General features: G+C 35.6%; 1 protein-coding gene across 6 annotated transcripts in view; it reads right to left on the bottom strand.

The window, feature by feature from the left end:
• The window catches only part of LOC126688719 (TNF receptor-associated factor homolog 1a), a 41576-nt gene that overhangs the window by 9647 nt on the left and 14221 nt on the right, over window positions 1–17708 (bottom strand). For 2 of the 6 annotated variants that reach the window (XM_050383507.1, XM_050383512.1), the window contains exons 1-3: window positions 5801–5964; window positions 4783–5004; window positions 1326–1437 (exon numbers count right to left, since the gene is read on the bottom strand). The exons of 1 other annotated variant lie outside the window; for it this stretch is intronic. In XM_050383507.1, coding sequence (XP_050239464.1) covers window positions 1326–1437; window positions 4783–4960 — 290 coding nt within the window. In that variant the 5' untranslated portion in view covers window positions 4961–5004; window positions 5801–5964. Of the gene's footprint in view, window positions 1–1325; window positions 1438–4782; window positions 5005–5800; window positions 5965–17708 lie in introns of those variants that run through there. 3 more of the 6 variants (XM_050383510.1, XM_050383509.1, XM_050383508.1) reach the window with 3 other exon arrangements.

Raw genomic sequence — 17708 nt, 5'->3', positions numbered from 1 at the left:
AAGTAGTACAAATCATCTACATCCAAAATCAGGCATTTCATTCTAGCATGCATATTAATTAAGATTAAAAGAAAAGGGAAAAAAAAAACCAATTTACAAATAGGTAGAAATTATCCACTAGTGACATTATTATAATTAAACAATCGTTCTCTGTGATTAATAGTAAAAATTGGAGTATGTATAGAAGGATTTCAATTTTACCGCTAAGGCTTCATTTGGTTGGAGGGGTGGAAAAGCGGAGGGATGGCAAATTTTTTTGTTTGATTGGGATGAAAAATGAGAGGATAAAAAAAAGAGTTTATATAAATTTACTCATATGCCCTTATTAAAAAAAAAACTATGCCAAACTTATTATAATAAATAAATAAAATAAAATAAAAAGGAAACACCAATCAAAAAAAGCAATCACCCAAGTTTATTGAAAAAATAAAAAAACCATACCCAGTAAAAAAAAAAAACAAACAAACACAATCACATTAAGATCCAGTACTCCAGTTAACCCCCCCACCCACCCCCCCCCCCCCCCAAAAAAAAAAAAAAGTTTAAATAGTAGAAGAACCAAACGACCAAACCCAAAAAAGAGAAGCAGCAGTAGTTTCACCCTCAGGAAAAAAAAAACAAAAACAAATATATGTATATGTGTGTGTGTGTATATATATATACAGCCAAAAAGTGAGAAGAGCAGTAGTTCAGTCATTTGACTGCAAAATACTCTTCTCCTCCCCCTCCAAATTGGAGAGATTCAATTTTTTGTGGGCCAAGGGAGAAAATGCTTGGGCCCCACCAAAATCCCTGCCCTTTTCTCTCCCAAACCAAATAACACAAAAAATCATTCTCTCCTATTTTCTCCTCCCTTTTTCCATCCTCCCCCTAAATCTCCCCATCCAAACAAGCTCTAAGATTCATTACTTTTAATTTACTTATCAAAAAAAAAAGGATTCATTACTTTTAATGAATGATAAGTTGCATGCAATGTGAGGTACAAATGTTCTCAAAGTATCTCTCCCCATTAGACTAGAGGTTAGAATTTACACAAGCATATAAAGGAAATTAAGTAAAAAAATTCAAATGAGTTTCAGAGACGATGAAACTGCCTGAGGCATGTGAATGTGAATGTGAAGTATGTAGTAATATGCATAAAACGTAAATATAAAGTACAGAAACATAACTTATCAAACAAAACAAGTACATTAACATATCTATAAATGCTTATATACATATATGCAAATTCATAGTATATTTCCGTGCATATTTGTACACTTCACAATTATATGAAGAAAACGAAGTAAAAAAGTATGACAAATAACGTATTCAAGAGCTCGTACCATTTGTAGCCGCCAACCTCAAATTGATTACTACGAAGTTCTCTTTTGTTGATCTCTGAAAATTTTTCTATCCTCCACGTATATTTTCCATATAGTTCAGAAGGTTTTGGCCCTATAAAAACGTAACATATTTGTGAACAATTAATTATATAATGGTTTGATTGGAGAAAAGAACAAGAAGAAGTAATCACTAACTCTAGTAAGATGGCTAAACAATAACTATTCGACAAATAAACCTAATATTCACTAGATAGCATCACCAACTTTATCAATAGTATTTTAGTAAGAGCAAAACTTAGATATAGTACCTTAGGTACCCCTCTTAAATTATTCTATCTTTCTAATTAATAATCTCAACAAACAGCATTTAAAACTAACATCCTACTGTTTCCTGTTTCTTTCTTCTTTTTTCTTCCCTTGACCCATGAGAGAACTGATGGGTCATTGGCTGTGGGGCACCGAATGAGGGCGCTGAAGGTGCTGTGGAGAAGGCAGAGCAGAGGTGCGCCACCTAGCACAGCCGTGGTAATCAAAGGTGAGGGTGATGGTGTGGGATTGGCCAATAGGTGCAGGTCTTTGGGGTGTAGTCTACGGTGATTTGTTTCCAGGATGAAGAGTTGGGTCAGCCATTGGAGTTGCAATTTGCAAAAGGATTTTTTTTTTTTTTTTTTGGGGGGGGGGGGGGGGGGGGGGGAGGGGAAGGAGAAGCAATTTGCAGAGCCATGAATCTCACTATTCTCTAGGAATATTTTTCCACAAATTTTATACAATTGAAAAAACAAAAAATAAAGAGATTATTCAACGCCATTTTCTGAGTTATTTATCTAGACAGATGGAAATAATTTAAAAGGAGTACCTAAAGTACCATATCTAAGTTTTTCCCTTTTAGTAATAAATAATAATTGAATTGGATGTGTATTGTGAGTAATATGCTTCAGCAAAGACAGCTAAAACCAACCAAAAAAATATAAAGTATAAGGCTTCGAGAGGCCTCACACAAGAAAAATGACAGTTCATAAATGAAATATCTTCATCTCAAGATTTTTTTTTTTTTTTTTTTTTTTTTGGATTGGTAAGTTAAGCGCACACATTGTGGGTTCTGAACCCATACCTTACCCTTCATCCCATTATTAAGGGAGTAGAAAGTGCCACTTGAGCTAAAATCAAGAAGCAAGCAAACACAATCTTCTCATAATACTCTTAAAGTGATGGTTTACATCTTCATTCTAGGAAAAAACTTTAAAATAAGACCAGTAGTACAAGTTTTAGAAACCCTGGGAGAAGCATCTATGTTGCACGGACACGGACACCGACACGGGGATACGGCAATTTTTGAAAAATAAGGACACGACACGGCGGTTAAATAATTAATTATATTTTATATTTAGGCATATTTTTTAATATTTTTAGACATAAAATACATTTATGTCTAGAATTTAAATTATGTAAGAACTACAAATAAGTAAACTAACACCCAAAGTAGTACAATAATACACAATATTTAACTTTAATAAATAAATAAAACTATAGCAGGATACACAAAAACAAAAATCACTAAATTCATAATAAATATTATAATTTATAAGGCAAAACAAAAGGCTGAGTAAAGAAATACATTAACTGTGAGAGTGGTATTAAAAAAAAAAAAAAAAGACAAAACGTTAAAACTTATAATCGGCTCAATCTAGCTTTGGCAAGGGACAGAGGGCAGCGGCAAAGGTCAGAGGGAGGGTGGGTTGAGAACTTGAGAGGTGGGTTTCTCAAAATCAATGTTATGAATACCGTTTCGGATCCTGTTTCAGTTTGTCTATTGGAACGGAATGTTTCGGTACCGACCTATTTCGGCATATTGTTGCATACTGTTTCGGGCTTACCACTATTTTATATACATACATATATATATATTATTGATAAAAAAATCCATATAATAAATATTGAAGGTTTTGAAGTTATAAGTATATAATTTTTTTTTCACCAATCACAATCTATCACATCACAATTGTAACAAAAAGTTGTAAAAAAATTTATAGTTCTATGCTTTTTCTAATTTTAGTGACTATGGAATCAAAAGGTTGAAAGTTTCTTTTTTATTATGAGTCACGTGAGGTTCACAAAAACAAAACAAAGCAAAAAAAAATGTTAATTAAATTCAAACAGACAAAACAAAAGAGCCTGGAAGGAATGAGTATTACGTGGGGATCACAAACACCACAAAACAAAGAAAATATCTAAAGCCTAAAGACTCTAAAGTCTAAACACTAAACACAAGTGGAGGACAGCCAAGACACACAAATAAAGAAGAAGAGGTAGTCAGGTAGCAGACCGAAACCAAAAGAAGAAGAAGAAGAAGAAGAGGAAGAAGAAGAGACCGAAATTAAGAAGAAGAAGGGGAGGAAGAAAAGCACGAAACCCAGAAGGAGGAGGTAGGATTTTGATTTTTTTTTTTTTTTTTTCAGTCAAAATCTTGTATCGGACAAATTTTCATTTCAGCAGAAATTGGCCGGAATAGCCTAAATGACTCGAAATATGCCGAAATTTTTTTTTTTTCTTCACTGCTGGCGTGTCGGACGCGTCGGAGATGCGTTGGCGCCGCGTCGGAGCCGTGTCTGCGCCGCGTCAGCGCGAGTCGGAGAAAAAAAAAAAAAAAAAAGAGGACACTCGCCGGACACTGGAATCCGGCGAGTCGTACCCGTTCCGGTGTCCGACACGTGTCCGACACAACGCCAAAAATGGCGTGTCCGTGCAACCTAGAGAAGCATCATGCAGTACGATTTTTTTTATATCACAGTTTGAAGATATAGGTAAAAAGTTCCTTGCTTATTTCTCATAATATTAGAAGAAGTTTGAAGATTTATAACTGCAGTGAAAAAGTGTGCAAAATAAATTACACAAAAGAAAAACATGAAAAATCATTAAAAGAAAGTTTTACATGGCTATGTCACTGTGTTGGACGCCCAAACTACATTTTTGATGTACAACAGTTCCTTCATAAGTATTGTTAAAGTACAACAATAATGTAGAATGGAAGACAGGGTACTTGCGCACACCAATACAGGTAAAAAGACAAGCAAAAAGCTCTTACATAACATGAAGGGGAGGGGAAAAGAAGAAGAAATCATACAACACGCAGAAAGTGTTGGGTAAGTTTGTCAAGGATATAAGCTATAAGAATGTGTTAGATAAATAATATAAACACTTTCTAAGTGTCCACATTTAGGATAGCTTAAATTCTTGGCTGATTTGGCTTAAAAAATAAGTTGTATAAAAGTACAGTTGTACCTAAAAAAAAAAAGAGGCCTTAAATAGCCGTATATAAGTTGGCCTGAAAAATAAGCCAGTTTATAAGCTTAAACAAACAGACCCTAACAACGGTAGACCAAATGCTTGACCATTTCTGGTCGTTTGTATATGTAGATATCGTTGAGGGGAAAAGGGTGTAACGGGACAAAACACATACCTCCATCATTATCATCATCAGTTTCCCAATCAGGAGGCGAAGTCGATGGGGTTCCATTTTCCACCTGCTCAGAAGACCGCCATTCCGCCAATGCTTCCCCGGATTGACAACGCTGCCCACTTGAAAATCCCTCCGTGGACCTTCCCACTCCAGACTCCTCACTTGCAGTGCCAGCCATTTCCCACTTCAAAACTCCTTCCTCCACACTCCTGAATTTACTCACTACATAATAAGAAAGCCAACAATAGAACAGTCAATATTGCATCTCAAACCACACTTTGCATGACAACAATATAACAGAAAACCCGGACCAAAATTACTTGTATATGCCCGAGGCTCATGAATTGCCAATTCTACAGTACAAAAAACTTAAAAAATCATTCTTTGTCGTTGCTGGGAATGTAGTAAAACAAAAGAATTGAAATTGAATTAATAAATTTTCCACAAACTGGGACATTAAAGAACCAAAACCTTCACTCCAAAGATCCTAAAAGAACCGTTTGGCTCAGATTTTTGTTAGCTCTTTCTTTTTCCCAAACCCCAACACAGCTTCAAAGCATGATAATTTTTTTATTAAAAAAAAAAAAAAAAACTTCAGTTTCTTTCTACTTTCCACAATTTTCTCGGCAACCAAACAAACCCCAACATTTCACAATACTCTAAGCCAAAAACCCAACCCCGAGAAAAACCAAATAACAGTAAACCCCAAATTCAAAAATAGAAAAAAATAGCTGCAAAAAAATCAAACACAATAAAAACAAAATCAAATTAAACGGTCAATGAAATTAACCCCCAAAACCCTAAAAAAAAAAAATAAAAACAAAAAACAAAACCATCTAGCCGCACCCAATTGCATAAAAAACCACAACAATCCGAACCCAAAGATCGTACATAAATATTCCCCAAATAAAAATCCCGATCAAATTCAGACCTTGTGACGCCAACAAAAATTTTAAAAATAAGACATGGAAAATGAAATTGAGAAGGGCAATCGCATAGATCGTATGCGTATACGAACCTGGAAATCGAAGTCCAGAGCTTTGTCAATGGCCAATAAGATGCTCTGAGATTTTTGAGAGAGAGATAGGTCGAAGGAGCAGCACAGAGAGATAGAAGAGAGAGACAGAGAGAGCAAAGACGGAACCCAAAAAACAAAATGGTATTTATTTTATTTTATTTTTTTGGTATTAAATAAAAAACATATTTTTTAATTAAAATTTATTTTTATTTGTCGGAAGAAAGAAAGAGAGAATAGGTTTTTGGCCTTTTTTGGAAATGTTCCTTTTTACACTCTATAAAGAAAAAAACTGGAAGCTTTAAAAATAAATTTAAATTATTTATTTCAATTTTATATTTATATTTATAAAATATTTTACTTAAAACCTAAAAAATTTATATTTTTAAATTTGTAAAAAATGAAAAATGTAAGAGAGGGTTTGGTGACGTTATATATAAAAATATAGGGCCGGTGACAAGTGTGGGGCGTGCAGGGGTGAAAAGAAAAGATTTATGCATGACCGAGGAAGCCTTTAGGGCTCTATAGTAGATTATTGCCTACGCACATTGTGGGGCCACTTTTTTTTTTTTTTTTTTTGTGTTAATGTTTTGGGTGCTAGGGCTTTGTGATGATGGAGAAGGCCCAATGATAAATGCTAGATGGGTTTTCCAAGGCATATTTGGAAGGGCTTAGGGATATGGATTTAGGTTATGGGTGGCTGAAATGCAAACATATCTACTTGGATTTGGGTCAACTATGAAAACACCCTGCGAAGTTTCAATTCTTCCTTTTAACTATAGCGAAAATACTATTTTGATCTTTATATTTTGAGATCACAGTCAATTTGGTCTTTATATTTTAATAGCAGTCAATTAGGTCCCTATTATTTTCAAGTTACAGTCAATTTGATCTCTACCATTAACTTACTAACAGAAAATGATTATGTGGCTAAAGGTGTTCATTGTTGGCACACTTGAAGCTTATGTGGCATGTAGGATAGTAAAATGAATTTTTTTAATTAAAAAAACTCAAAATTCCCTATTACTTTTCTTAAATTTTATTGTGATTCAAACACTAATTGACTGGAAAATGAACCAAAACCATAAACCCATAACCAATGGAACTTAATACAAACACAGGATTCACAAACCCATAAATACATAGAATTTTAGCATAACCCACCTTCTAAAGTACCCAAACCCACAATCAATGGAACTCAAAAAACCTAGAAACCATACCCAAAAACAAACAACCACCATAAACGTTTTGAAAATCAACCAACAAACCAAGCCCATAGTAAACCATAATCACGGAAACTGAGAGGAAAGAACCAAGACCCATCACCATTCGTGGCAATGGTGGTCAACAGCCAAAGAGAGAGGGGGTAAGGCCAAAATATTAGAGAGGAAGATTTGGGTTTGAGAACCACCGTATCTAGTGCTGGTGGACGGAGGCAACGAGCTTGAGGAGAGGTGGCTGATGTGCATTGACAATAGCTTAATTTTGCATATTTATATCATTGTTAGAAAGCATTATCATACTTATTTTGAGTTAATTCATGCATTTTATATTTAGTTTTGGAATAATGCTGAATAATCAATTTTGTGATTAATTGAATCTTATTGCATGAATTTGTCTTTTGTAGGAGAATGGAATTAAATAAGTGGATTTGTTTAATTGAATCTTATTGCATGAATTTGTCTTTTGTAGGAGAATGGAATTAAATAAGTGGATTTGTTTAATTGAATCTTATTGCATGAATTTGTCTTTTGTAGGAGAATGGAATTAAATAAGTGGATTTGTGCAAAGTAGAAAGCTAATGGACTTTACTTTGCAAAGGGACATGATGAAGATGAAGAAGACCAACCCAATTAAATTTAAGTCCAATTGGAGCAAGGAATCAAAGGAAATTTGCACCAAATCCAAGTCCAAATTGGATTAGGATTCGAGCCTGCACATCAATTAGTATTTTTGGGCGTAAATTTCGACTCAGATGTCCAATCGAGATTATTCAAGTTGGGCTGGAAAGTTAACTTAAAGGGCTACAACTTTTTCGTTTACCAAAAGTCCTAATTCTGACGTTAAATGGGTCAAAATAGTTAGTTAAGTAAAGCCTAACAATTTAGGATTTTCTCCAAACGGGAATTCATCTTGTAATAGGATTTCTTGACTTATTTAAAGGCTCTTTATGGCAAAATTAAGAGAGGCTAGTGCTAGGGCTGGGATGCAAAACAGAAAATTGGAGCAAGAGACAGAAATTTATAATTAGGGTTAAGGATGAAACTTTGTTAAGGATTATTAGTATTATTTATGTGATTTGATTTTTCCCACAATATTTGTTCTTTAATGATTTAAATTGTTCTTATTTCAGATCAATTGACTAATATGAGATTCTAGATTTAAGTTCAATCATGTTTTTCTCGTGATTTAGGATTTGTCTTAATTAATTGAATGCTTTGTTTATTATTTCTTGATTTTAAAATTGGATATGTCTTGTGTTTTGTTTGGCTACAGATACAATTGATGATTTGGTTTTATACCTAGGAAGCGAAGAAAAACATGCTTTAGATATTTAAATAGAAGTTTTAATGATAATGTTCTTCATGGTAGCAAGATTGATTTCTAGATTATCATGTAATGGTTGGGAAAAATTAATGATCGTAAATATATGTTGATAAGAATTAACAAGGTGGATTATAAAACCTTAATTAATTCATTTCTCTAAATTGTTTATATCTCTTTACTGCTTTATATTATATCTTTGCTTAGTTTAATTATTTGTTTAGTTTATTTAATATTTTTTTTTTTAAAAAAAACCAAATTTTATTAAACTAGATCAGGATTAATTTGGTTACGATTTGATTAATTTTCCTACATTCATTCAAGTCCCTATGGGTTTGACCTCATTCTTGTCAAATTATACTTCGGTACGGTTCGCACACTTGCGAGTACTTTGAGATTTCAAAATAGTGGCCATGGGTTTTATCCATTTTGCATGTCCTGATCTATTCTTTCTTTTACCTTCTTTTTACCTTCTTCATCGCTATTGTTCTGTTCTTTCTTTTCTGGTGCCACTATTACTCTTTCCTTTTAATTTTTCTTCGTTTTAAAAATTGTTTGTTCGGTTTTGAACGTGAGGCTGATTTTGCTGTTTGTGTGAGTTTGTTGGAATGCTTAAGCTAATTTTGATTTTAAAAGTGAAAGCTAAATTCTACAGTGGCGAGTTGTTTCCACTTTCCATTGCTATTTTACACTTTGGTTTTAGTTTAGTTTAGCATAAATTTTGATTTTTTTGTTTTCTCTTTTTGACGTGACTTAAAAAAAAATTAAATTACTAACATGGCATTTTTAATACTATTCTAACGCCATGTAAGTTTCAAGTGTGCCAGTAATGCATACCGTTAGCCACATAAGCATTTTCTGTTAGTGAGTTAACAGTAAGGACCAAATTGACTGTAACTTGAAAATAACAAAGATCAAATTGACTGTTGTCAAAATGTAAGGACCAACTTGACTGTAATCCCAAAACGTAGGGACTAAAATAGTGTTTTAGCCTGTAACTATTGAAAGTTTTATATCTGCCAAGTTGAATTATAAAACTAACTTTCATGTGTCCAATGGCACAAATCAATTGGTGGGTTTTCTTAATATGGTCACATGAGGTCCCTAGATTTTTCCATCTTAAGAGCTAACAGAAGTTAGTCTCAAGAGTTACTTTGATGGATATGGAAACCCCAAAGGAGTGTTTTACAACTAAGGCTACGTTTGGTTCAATGTAAAATGATTTCAAAGCTTGAAAATATTTTACATAAATGGAAATGATTTCAGGTGTTTGGTTGTGTTTCTGAAAATTCTTTGGAAAACACATTTTCTCAGCTTCCAAACAAATATTATAATAGGAAATCTGAATGTATAAACCAAATCAACAATAAAACATAACAAACAAAAACAAAATTCAGTCTTTCTCAAATATAAGCACCGATCGTGAGAGAGGGAGAGGGAGAGATAGATTGAGAGAAAGAGAGAGGTAAAGGACCAAAGATTTGTGAGTGGGTCTGAAGGAGGTCAGATGGGTGGGTGGGTCTGACAGTGGCAAGATCGGTAGGTGGGTCTGATAGCGGCGAGATCGGTGGGTGGGTCTGAAGGAGGCGACGGCGACAAGATTGGTTTGTAGATCAGAGATCGTGGGTGGGTTTGATAGCTTCTCGACTTTGGTTGGTTAGAGGGAAAGAGAGAGGAAGAGAGAAGAGAAAGCTTCCTTGACCAGTGATGTAGATCTGTGGCAAAGATGATGACGGTCTGGTGAGGCTGAGGCTGAGGCATGAACCTATGGCGCGATCAGACCGGCGAAGGTTGGGTTGTCTTCTTCACTTTCCCTTCTAGCTCTCTCTTTGTCTTCGGATGTGTGAGCCCGCGTGGAGGGGACGAGGACGGTGATCTAACCGACGAGGATGTGCTTGGGAATCACTTTAGGTGGAGTGTGCTTGAGCTCTCTCTCTCACTCTTTCTCTTCGAGTGTGTTTTCCGGAAATTCATTGAAGGTAAAATAAGAGTGTAAACGATTTTACAGCCAAAGGGTCTTATTTTCCGGTCAACGTGTACCGTATTTTTCGTTTGACCATATTTTCCATAGGTACCAAACACCCACAAGGGTGTAAAATAATTTCCTAAAACCATTTTTAGGTGAAACAAACGCAGCCTAACCCAAACATTAAGGGGGTTTTGTTGCATTTAAGCCTAAATTCAAACTAGAGAAATGGGCGTTCATTTTTAGGTGACTCGATGTGATAGGGAGTGACATGAGACTATAATTTAACTCATTTTCTAAATGGTAAACCCAAATCGGTTCAAAGTCCACACCATAATTTTTTTTTTTTTTTTTTTTTTTTTTTTGTTTAAACCTTTTCTAAGGTTTTGGTTAGGTTCAATGTTCTATCCTGTTTAAGTAGTATTATCATGTTGGACAATTCAAGATATGTGATGTCAAGTTACCTTTTATATCCTCAAAGTATATGTGTTGATATCAATTTGTACCTATATGGTCCATTTTTCCTAATTAAATTATCCAAGGAATTTGCACTAGCCTTCTGGCTGGCTCACGTTCCATGTGTTCACAAGGGCCCGTAAAATTCACTAGAATAGCCGTTATTATTATTATTTTTTTTTTTAACTTTACTTTCTTTTGAATTTTTGAGAAGTCAATCAGAATTTCTAGAGTTGTTTGTCATTGTATTGTCATATTCAACTTGAATTTCCTTTGTAATCTCAAATTGAGAAATCGGTTCATCATTTTTTTTTCTTTTCTTCATTAGCAATAGACATAATGTTCTTAAAGAATTTGGTAGAAAAATACAGTTTATGCCTTTATGGCCATTGTCGAGCTATACGGTTCTATTTTCAATGTAAGAATACGAATTATATTTTCTAAATCTCCACTAGATCTTTATCAATTGTTTTTTTTTTTTTCCTTAAATGTTCTTATTCCTTGAAATCTTGTGAAGAAGTTGCAAACTAAAATTGCAAAAAGATTAGAAATATTGTTCAATGAAAATAGAAAATGACCACAAAAACAAAAAGGAACAATACGACCCCGTATGTTAAGATGCAAACAAATATAAAGGACTACAGGAAAAAATGTTCCTATTTTTTAATTCAATAGTTAGAGGGGAGAAATTTTAATCTTAAATGTTTCCATTTTAAGCTACAAGGCTCTAAGCAAAAAAGGGTACCTTGTTTAGACTAATCATTTTTACATGCATTTGCCATTATGAAAGTCCAAAAAATATTTAGCATGTAGTGTTAGTTCAAAACTAAAGTAACCATTCATATAAAATGAATAATGTTGGTGGCGATTCTATGGATTTTTTTTAGAGTGGTCAATAAGAAATTTAAATTATACAAAATCTAATAAAATTGATTGATAAGAGGTAAAGTAAGAACTAAAAATGCTGAAATGAGAGTAATAAAGTAAGAAAGAGTTGAAAATGATAGTAGAAAAGAGAGAGAAAAATAATAATAATAATATATATATATATATATAGAGAGAGAGAGAGAGAGAGAGAGAGAGAGAGAGAGGCGGATGATATTTGCTACCATTACGAAACAAGTCACCAAAGAGAGCCAAATTACTGCAACTGTAAAGTCAAAGAGAGCATAACTATCAACATCACCAAAGAGAACTCATGAACGCAATATTTCTCTTGGTACATTTTTTAAGGAAAAATTAAATTACAGATTATTTTTATGTAATGAGTTTAACGAGTTACAAATTTGAATGATTAGAATTTTTTTTTTTTTTTTTTTGTTAATAAGTTTTTTTGTTGGATAATTTGTTAACTTGCTGTTTGGCTAGTATTGTTTTTGTTTAGGTTATTTTTGTTGTTATTTGGGTTAATTTTTATTGTTGTTACCTAAGACTTTTTTTTTTAGTTTAAGGGGTTACGGATTATGTTTGGGGGCATAATTATTTTTGGAGTAATCCTATGTCCACAACATTTTCTTAACAAATCTTATATAACAAATTGTTATTGGTGGGTAAAAAAATGAGGTTAGTATTGGACCCAAATAGAATTAGTAACATCTTACCACATAGGACTTGTTGTGAAATTATTGTGAAAATGTTTTGAGTATAGCATTACTTTTATTTTTGTTGAATCCAAATTCATGTGATTCTCAAGTAAGAGTGTTTAACATTTTAATTATGGTGATCAAAATATGTTAATTTTTTTTTTTTTTTTTTTTGCAAGTGTGTGTGTATATATATACATTTTTTAGCAAATCAAGGTGATCCTATAATCACTTTAACATAAATGTGGAGCCACCACTGAATAGCATGTATGTAACAAATAATAAAAAAATTTTAAAATAATAATAATAAATAAATAAAACCTAGTATCTACACAATAATGAATAAATAACCAATTAAAGAAATTACATGTTGGGGAATATAGGGGAAATCAATGGAAATAACAAAGAACAAATTAGCTTATAGGTACTATAGGGTCCTTGGGCCCAGGAGTTCATTATCTACCCGTATATTGGGCTTGTGGCCCAAGCTGAGAACAAGGATCTACCCGAGGGGAAGAAGTCTTCGTCAGAAGAGACTGTGTTGATGAATAAAAAGGTGGGATTTGGTCATAATAGCTCAAGAGAGTATGCTGAGGATGAAAGTGTCTTCGGCTAGGCAAAGCCGAGGTCCTAAGAGATGGTTATCAGCAAGAGTGACGATCCCGAAAATTCAGTTGGAGCAGACAAGCATTGCAAAGACATCAGATAAGGAGGAGTCCCAAAATATCTTAGGTGAAAGTTGTTGCCTCCGCATTAAATGCACTGTAGCTAACTCTCTGGCCGCATTAATGTGGAGGTGATGCCTGAACAGTGGCTTTCAGCCATACAGCTGCTACATAAGGACTTATGGGGAGTGCTAATGGGACAAATATCCAAACCAATCGTCTAGAATGCACGTGGAAGGTGGAGATGAAAGGGAAAGACAGTATAAGAGGAGAAGGAGTGAGTGAGAAAGGGGAGGGGAAAAAAGGAGAAAAGAAACACTGTAGCAATTGAGAATCAAACTTGTAACTCTACCTAAAAGCATTATAAAAAAAACCAGTGTCCTCGGCGAAGGCCGAGGACGTTTTTTTTTCAGCATACACTTGTGTATTTTCATTCTTTTGACATCAAACCTACCTAACTTGTTGTTCGGCTAACTAAAGCCCAGTTTTTCTAACTCATTCTCTACAAATTCATTGTTTTGGGCTTTTTGGGCCTAAGTCCTTTCATACTTTGGGCTTGGATCTCAAATCTGATCCTTACAGGTACGAATGAATCATTATCTTTAAGATGATATTTACCCCACTTGAATAAGTTTGCTAAAGGGTTGTGGTCATATTATTTTCAAAATACACAAGGATTCTACAAATTGCAAACTAGGAGAATATTGTGAATTTTCACAAAAATGTGTACAAAATCTGGAAAAACAAACAAACAAGCAAAAAACTCAAGCTAAATATGGAAGTCTATTCATAAACAATGAAGAGTTGTCATTGTAAATGTACCCTTGGAAGGTCACCTAAGTTGGGGCAAGCACTCTAAAACATTGCCAAAACAATTACTAGCCATTATGGACTCAAAAGCCATCATTGACCTCTTCTTTTTACAAAAATTATTAGAACACACTCTTACTGCAATTGTCTCGCTCAAGTGAATTACCCTTCTCACACGAGCGAGAATATCTTGTTAAGCAAGCTCTTTAAAAATTGAAATTTCATTTAGAACCTAAAAGTTCACATGTATTTCAATAGCCCCCCCACCCCCCCCCCCCCCCCTTCTCCTTCAAACAAGATCAAGTCCAAAAGTTCGCTTGTACCTTTGCTTGTCCCTTTCTCAATTAAAGGCCTTCACTCGAGCAAGAAGCAACCTTGCTCGAGCGAGATCTTTAATCTCAATTTTTTTCTTCTTTCAATCATTATTCATCTTTTTACTCTTTAGGTAGGATGCATACGATAACCTACATGTATATACATATATATACAACAAACCTACATGTATATACATGTATATACAACAATTCCCAGTTGGGTTTTAATATTTATATGCAATTTGGTTGACAGTTTGTAATGCATAATAGAAGGTATCATTCAGCTTAAATCTCCCCACAACATAGTAATCCATATGCATTGTCTCCCTATAAACAAATCATTCTCCATCACTTCTTCTACTTGTAAGCCATCAAAACTACTCTCTCATTAGATCCTTAGTTGAATGTTGGATGTCTTCATTGAAAAAAAAGAAGGGGAGGGGGTGGGGGGGGGGGGGGGGGATGAAAAGGCATCTATATGCATTATCTCCCTATAAACACATCATTCTCCATCACTTCTTCCACCTATAAGTCATCAAAACTATTCTCTCATATGATCCTTAGTTGAACCATGGACGTTTTCAATGAAAATAGCAAGAGGTGCTAATTGAAATACAATACTCTAGGCATCCAATCTTGTTTTTTAATTCTCTATTTTGGGGTTACTAACTGTGATCTGTCACAAGATTTCATCATTCATCATGGGTGAATATAAAATTTTAGAGATAATTACACATTACCCCTATTTGGTTTGGCATATTTGCACATTGTCTACTCATAGTTTAAAAAGCATGACTTTGCCTTCCTAAGATTAACTATAGTATACAATCGTAACCCAATTCTGTGTCCACCCTTCAAAACAAGGGTCAATATTTCTCTTAGTCTTTTCCTATTTTTTGGCTCTTTTGTCTCTTCACTCTACATATGCTAATCTATTTTCTCTCTCTTTTTGTTCCTCACGCAAGGGCAGCTCCACGTTTATGTCAGGATGATCACAGGACTACCCTGACTTGCAAAAAAATGTATATATGTACTTGCAAAAAAGAAAATTACTAAACCAACCTATTCGACCACCCTAGCTTAAGAATCACAAGAATTTGGGTTCAACATAAATAACCTATTGTCCATCGTTGGCCTCTATGGTAGAATCAGTCGGGGGCTTGAGAGGCGGCGGTTTACCATGTGGCGGATGTCAGTGATTCGAGTCCCTTATCTGCAACTCGTGAACTTAGCCAATACAAAGCTATATGATAGCACCCAATTTTTCTGATTCGGCAATTCGATCTATGATTTCTCATTCATGGACGTTGATACGATCCTTCCATTTAGTAGCACCTTAGGATGGCATAGCCTTAAAGTTAAGGGTGAGGTTCAAATGAGGAAAGGCTTACGGTGAGGCACCCAGAGACGAGGAAGGGCGTAGTAAGCAACAAAATGCTTTAGGGAGTTGAAAATAAGTGTAGATCCGAAGATTCCCGAATAAGTCATCCTTTCGAACTGCTACTAAATCCATGGGTAGGCAAGAGACAACCTGGCAAACTGAAACATATTAGTAGCTAGAGGAAAATAAAGCAAAAGTGATTCCCGTAGTAGCGGTGAGCGAAATGGGAGTAGCCGAAACCGTGAAAACGAGGGGTTGTGGGAGAGCAATACAAGTGTCGTGTTGCTAGGCAAAGTGGTGGAGTGCTGTACCCTAGATGGCGAGAGTCCAGTAGCCAAAAGCATCACTAGCTTACGCTCCCTTCGTCACCCCAGAATGAAAGGGGCGATCTCGTAGTTCTTGGTCTGTGAAGATACGTTGTTAGGTGCTCCATTTTACTTTCCCATTGAGGCCGAACCTAAACTAGTGCTCGAGAGATAGTTGTCCATATACTGATAAGGGATGTATGGATTCTCGAGAAGAGAGGAGATGTGGTAGTCCCGCCCGGATCTCACGATTGAATAAAAAGTTTGATCTACATTGGATCTCACCTAAATCGCCCCATCTATCCTCTTGAGGAGAAGTTTGGTTTCAAACCCCGGTTCGAACAAGAGAAGTACGCCATGCTAATGTGCCTTGGATGATCCACATCTCAGGGTCAGGCGCTAATGAGCACATTAAACTATCCATGTGGCTAAGAGCCCTCACAACCCAGGCACAATGACGCAATTATTAGGGGCGCGCTCTACCACTGAGCTAATAGCTCGTCGTGCGGGCCTCCCGCCGAGGCTCGCTATGCCAAAAGCAAAAGAAAGCCCATCCCTCTCTTTCCTTTTTTACGTTCCCATGTCCCTCCTGTGTGGCAACATGAGGGCAACAAAAAGGGGATCCTATCAACTTGTTCCGACCTAGGAAAATAAGCTCATGAGCTTGGTCTTACTTCACCATCGAGAAACGAAAGAAGACTTCCATCTCCAAGTTTAACCCAAACGTAGCTAGCTTCTTTTTGGGTGTGAAGTAGTGTCAAACCAAAATACCCAACAAGCGTTAGCTCTCCCTAAAAAGGAGGTGATCGAGCTGCACCTTCCAGTACGACAATCTTGTTACGACTTCACTCTAGTCACTAGCCCTGCCTTCGGCATCCCCCTCCTTGTGGTTAAGGTAACGACTTTGAGCATGGCCAACTCTCATAGTGTAACGGACGGTCTGTACAAGGCTCGAGAGCAAATTTACCACCGTATGGCTGACCGGCGATTACTAGCGATTCTGGCTTCATGCAGGCGAGTTGCAGCCTACAATCCGAACTGAGGACGGGTTTTTAGGGTTAACTCACCCTTGCGGGATCGCGACCCTTTGTCCCGGCCATTATAGCACGTGTGTCGCCCAGGGCATAAGGGGCATGATGAATTGACGTCATCCTTACTTCCTCCGACTTATCGGCAGCAATCTACTCAGGGTTCCAAACTCAGCAGTGGCAATTAAACACGAGGGTTGCCCTCATTGCGGGACTTTACTCAACACCTTACGACATGAGTTGACGACAGCCATGCACCACATGTGTCCGCGTTCCCGAAGGCACCCCTTTCTTTCAAGAGGATTCGCAGCATGTTAAGCCCTGGTAAGGTTCTTCGCTTTGCATCGAATTAGACCACATGCTCTACTACTTGTGTGGGCCCCCGTCAATTCCTTTGAGTTTCATTCTTGCAAACGTACTCCCCAAGCGGGATACTTAACCCGTTAGCTACAACACTGCATGGGTCAATACGCATAGCGCCTAGTATCCATCGTTTACGGATTTACAACATTATCGCAATAATTTCACAACAAATCTTTTGTGATAAGTTATTACTGATTCTAATTTGGGCTCAATACTGACATAACTTTTTTACCCACCAATAACAGTTTGTCACATAAGATTTGTTGTTAAAATGTTATAGATACTCCAAAATTTATTATGGCCTCCAAAACATACTCTTTAACATCTATTGTTAAAAATGTTGTGGATATAACATTCATCTAAAATTAATTCTGGCTTCCAAAACATAATCATTAACCCCTTAAGCCAAAATGAAAAAGGCTTAAATAATAACGAGAAAAATTAGCACAAATAACAACAAAAATAACCCAAACAAATACAAAACTAGACCAAACAA

This window comes from Quercus robur, chromosome 6 (assembly GCF_932294415.1).
Source record: "Quercus robur chromosome 6, dhQueRobu3.1, whole genome shotgun sequence".
Classification (NCBI taxonomy): domain Eukaryota; kingdom Viridiplantae; phylum Streptophyta; class Magnoliopsida; order Fagales; family Fagaceae; genus Quercus; species Quercus robur.
Note: the sequence above shows the minus strand (reverse complement) of the source record. Positions and strands in the feature narration are given on the sequence as shown.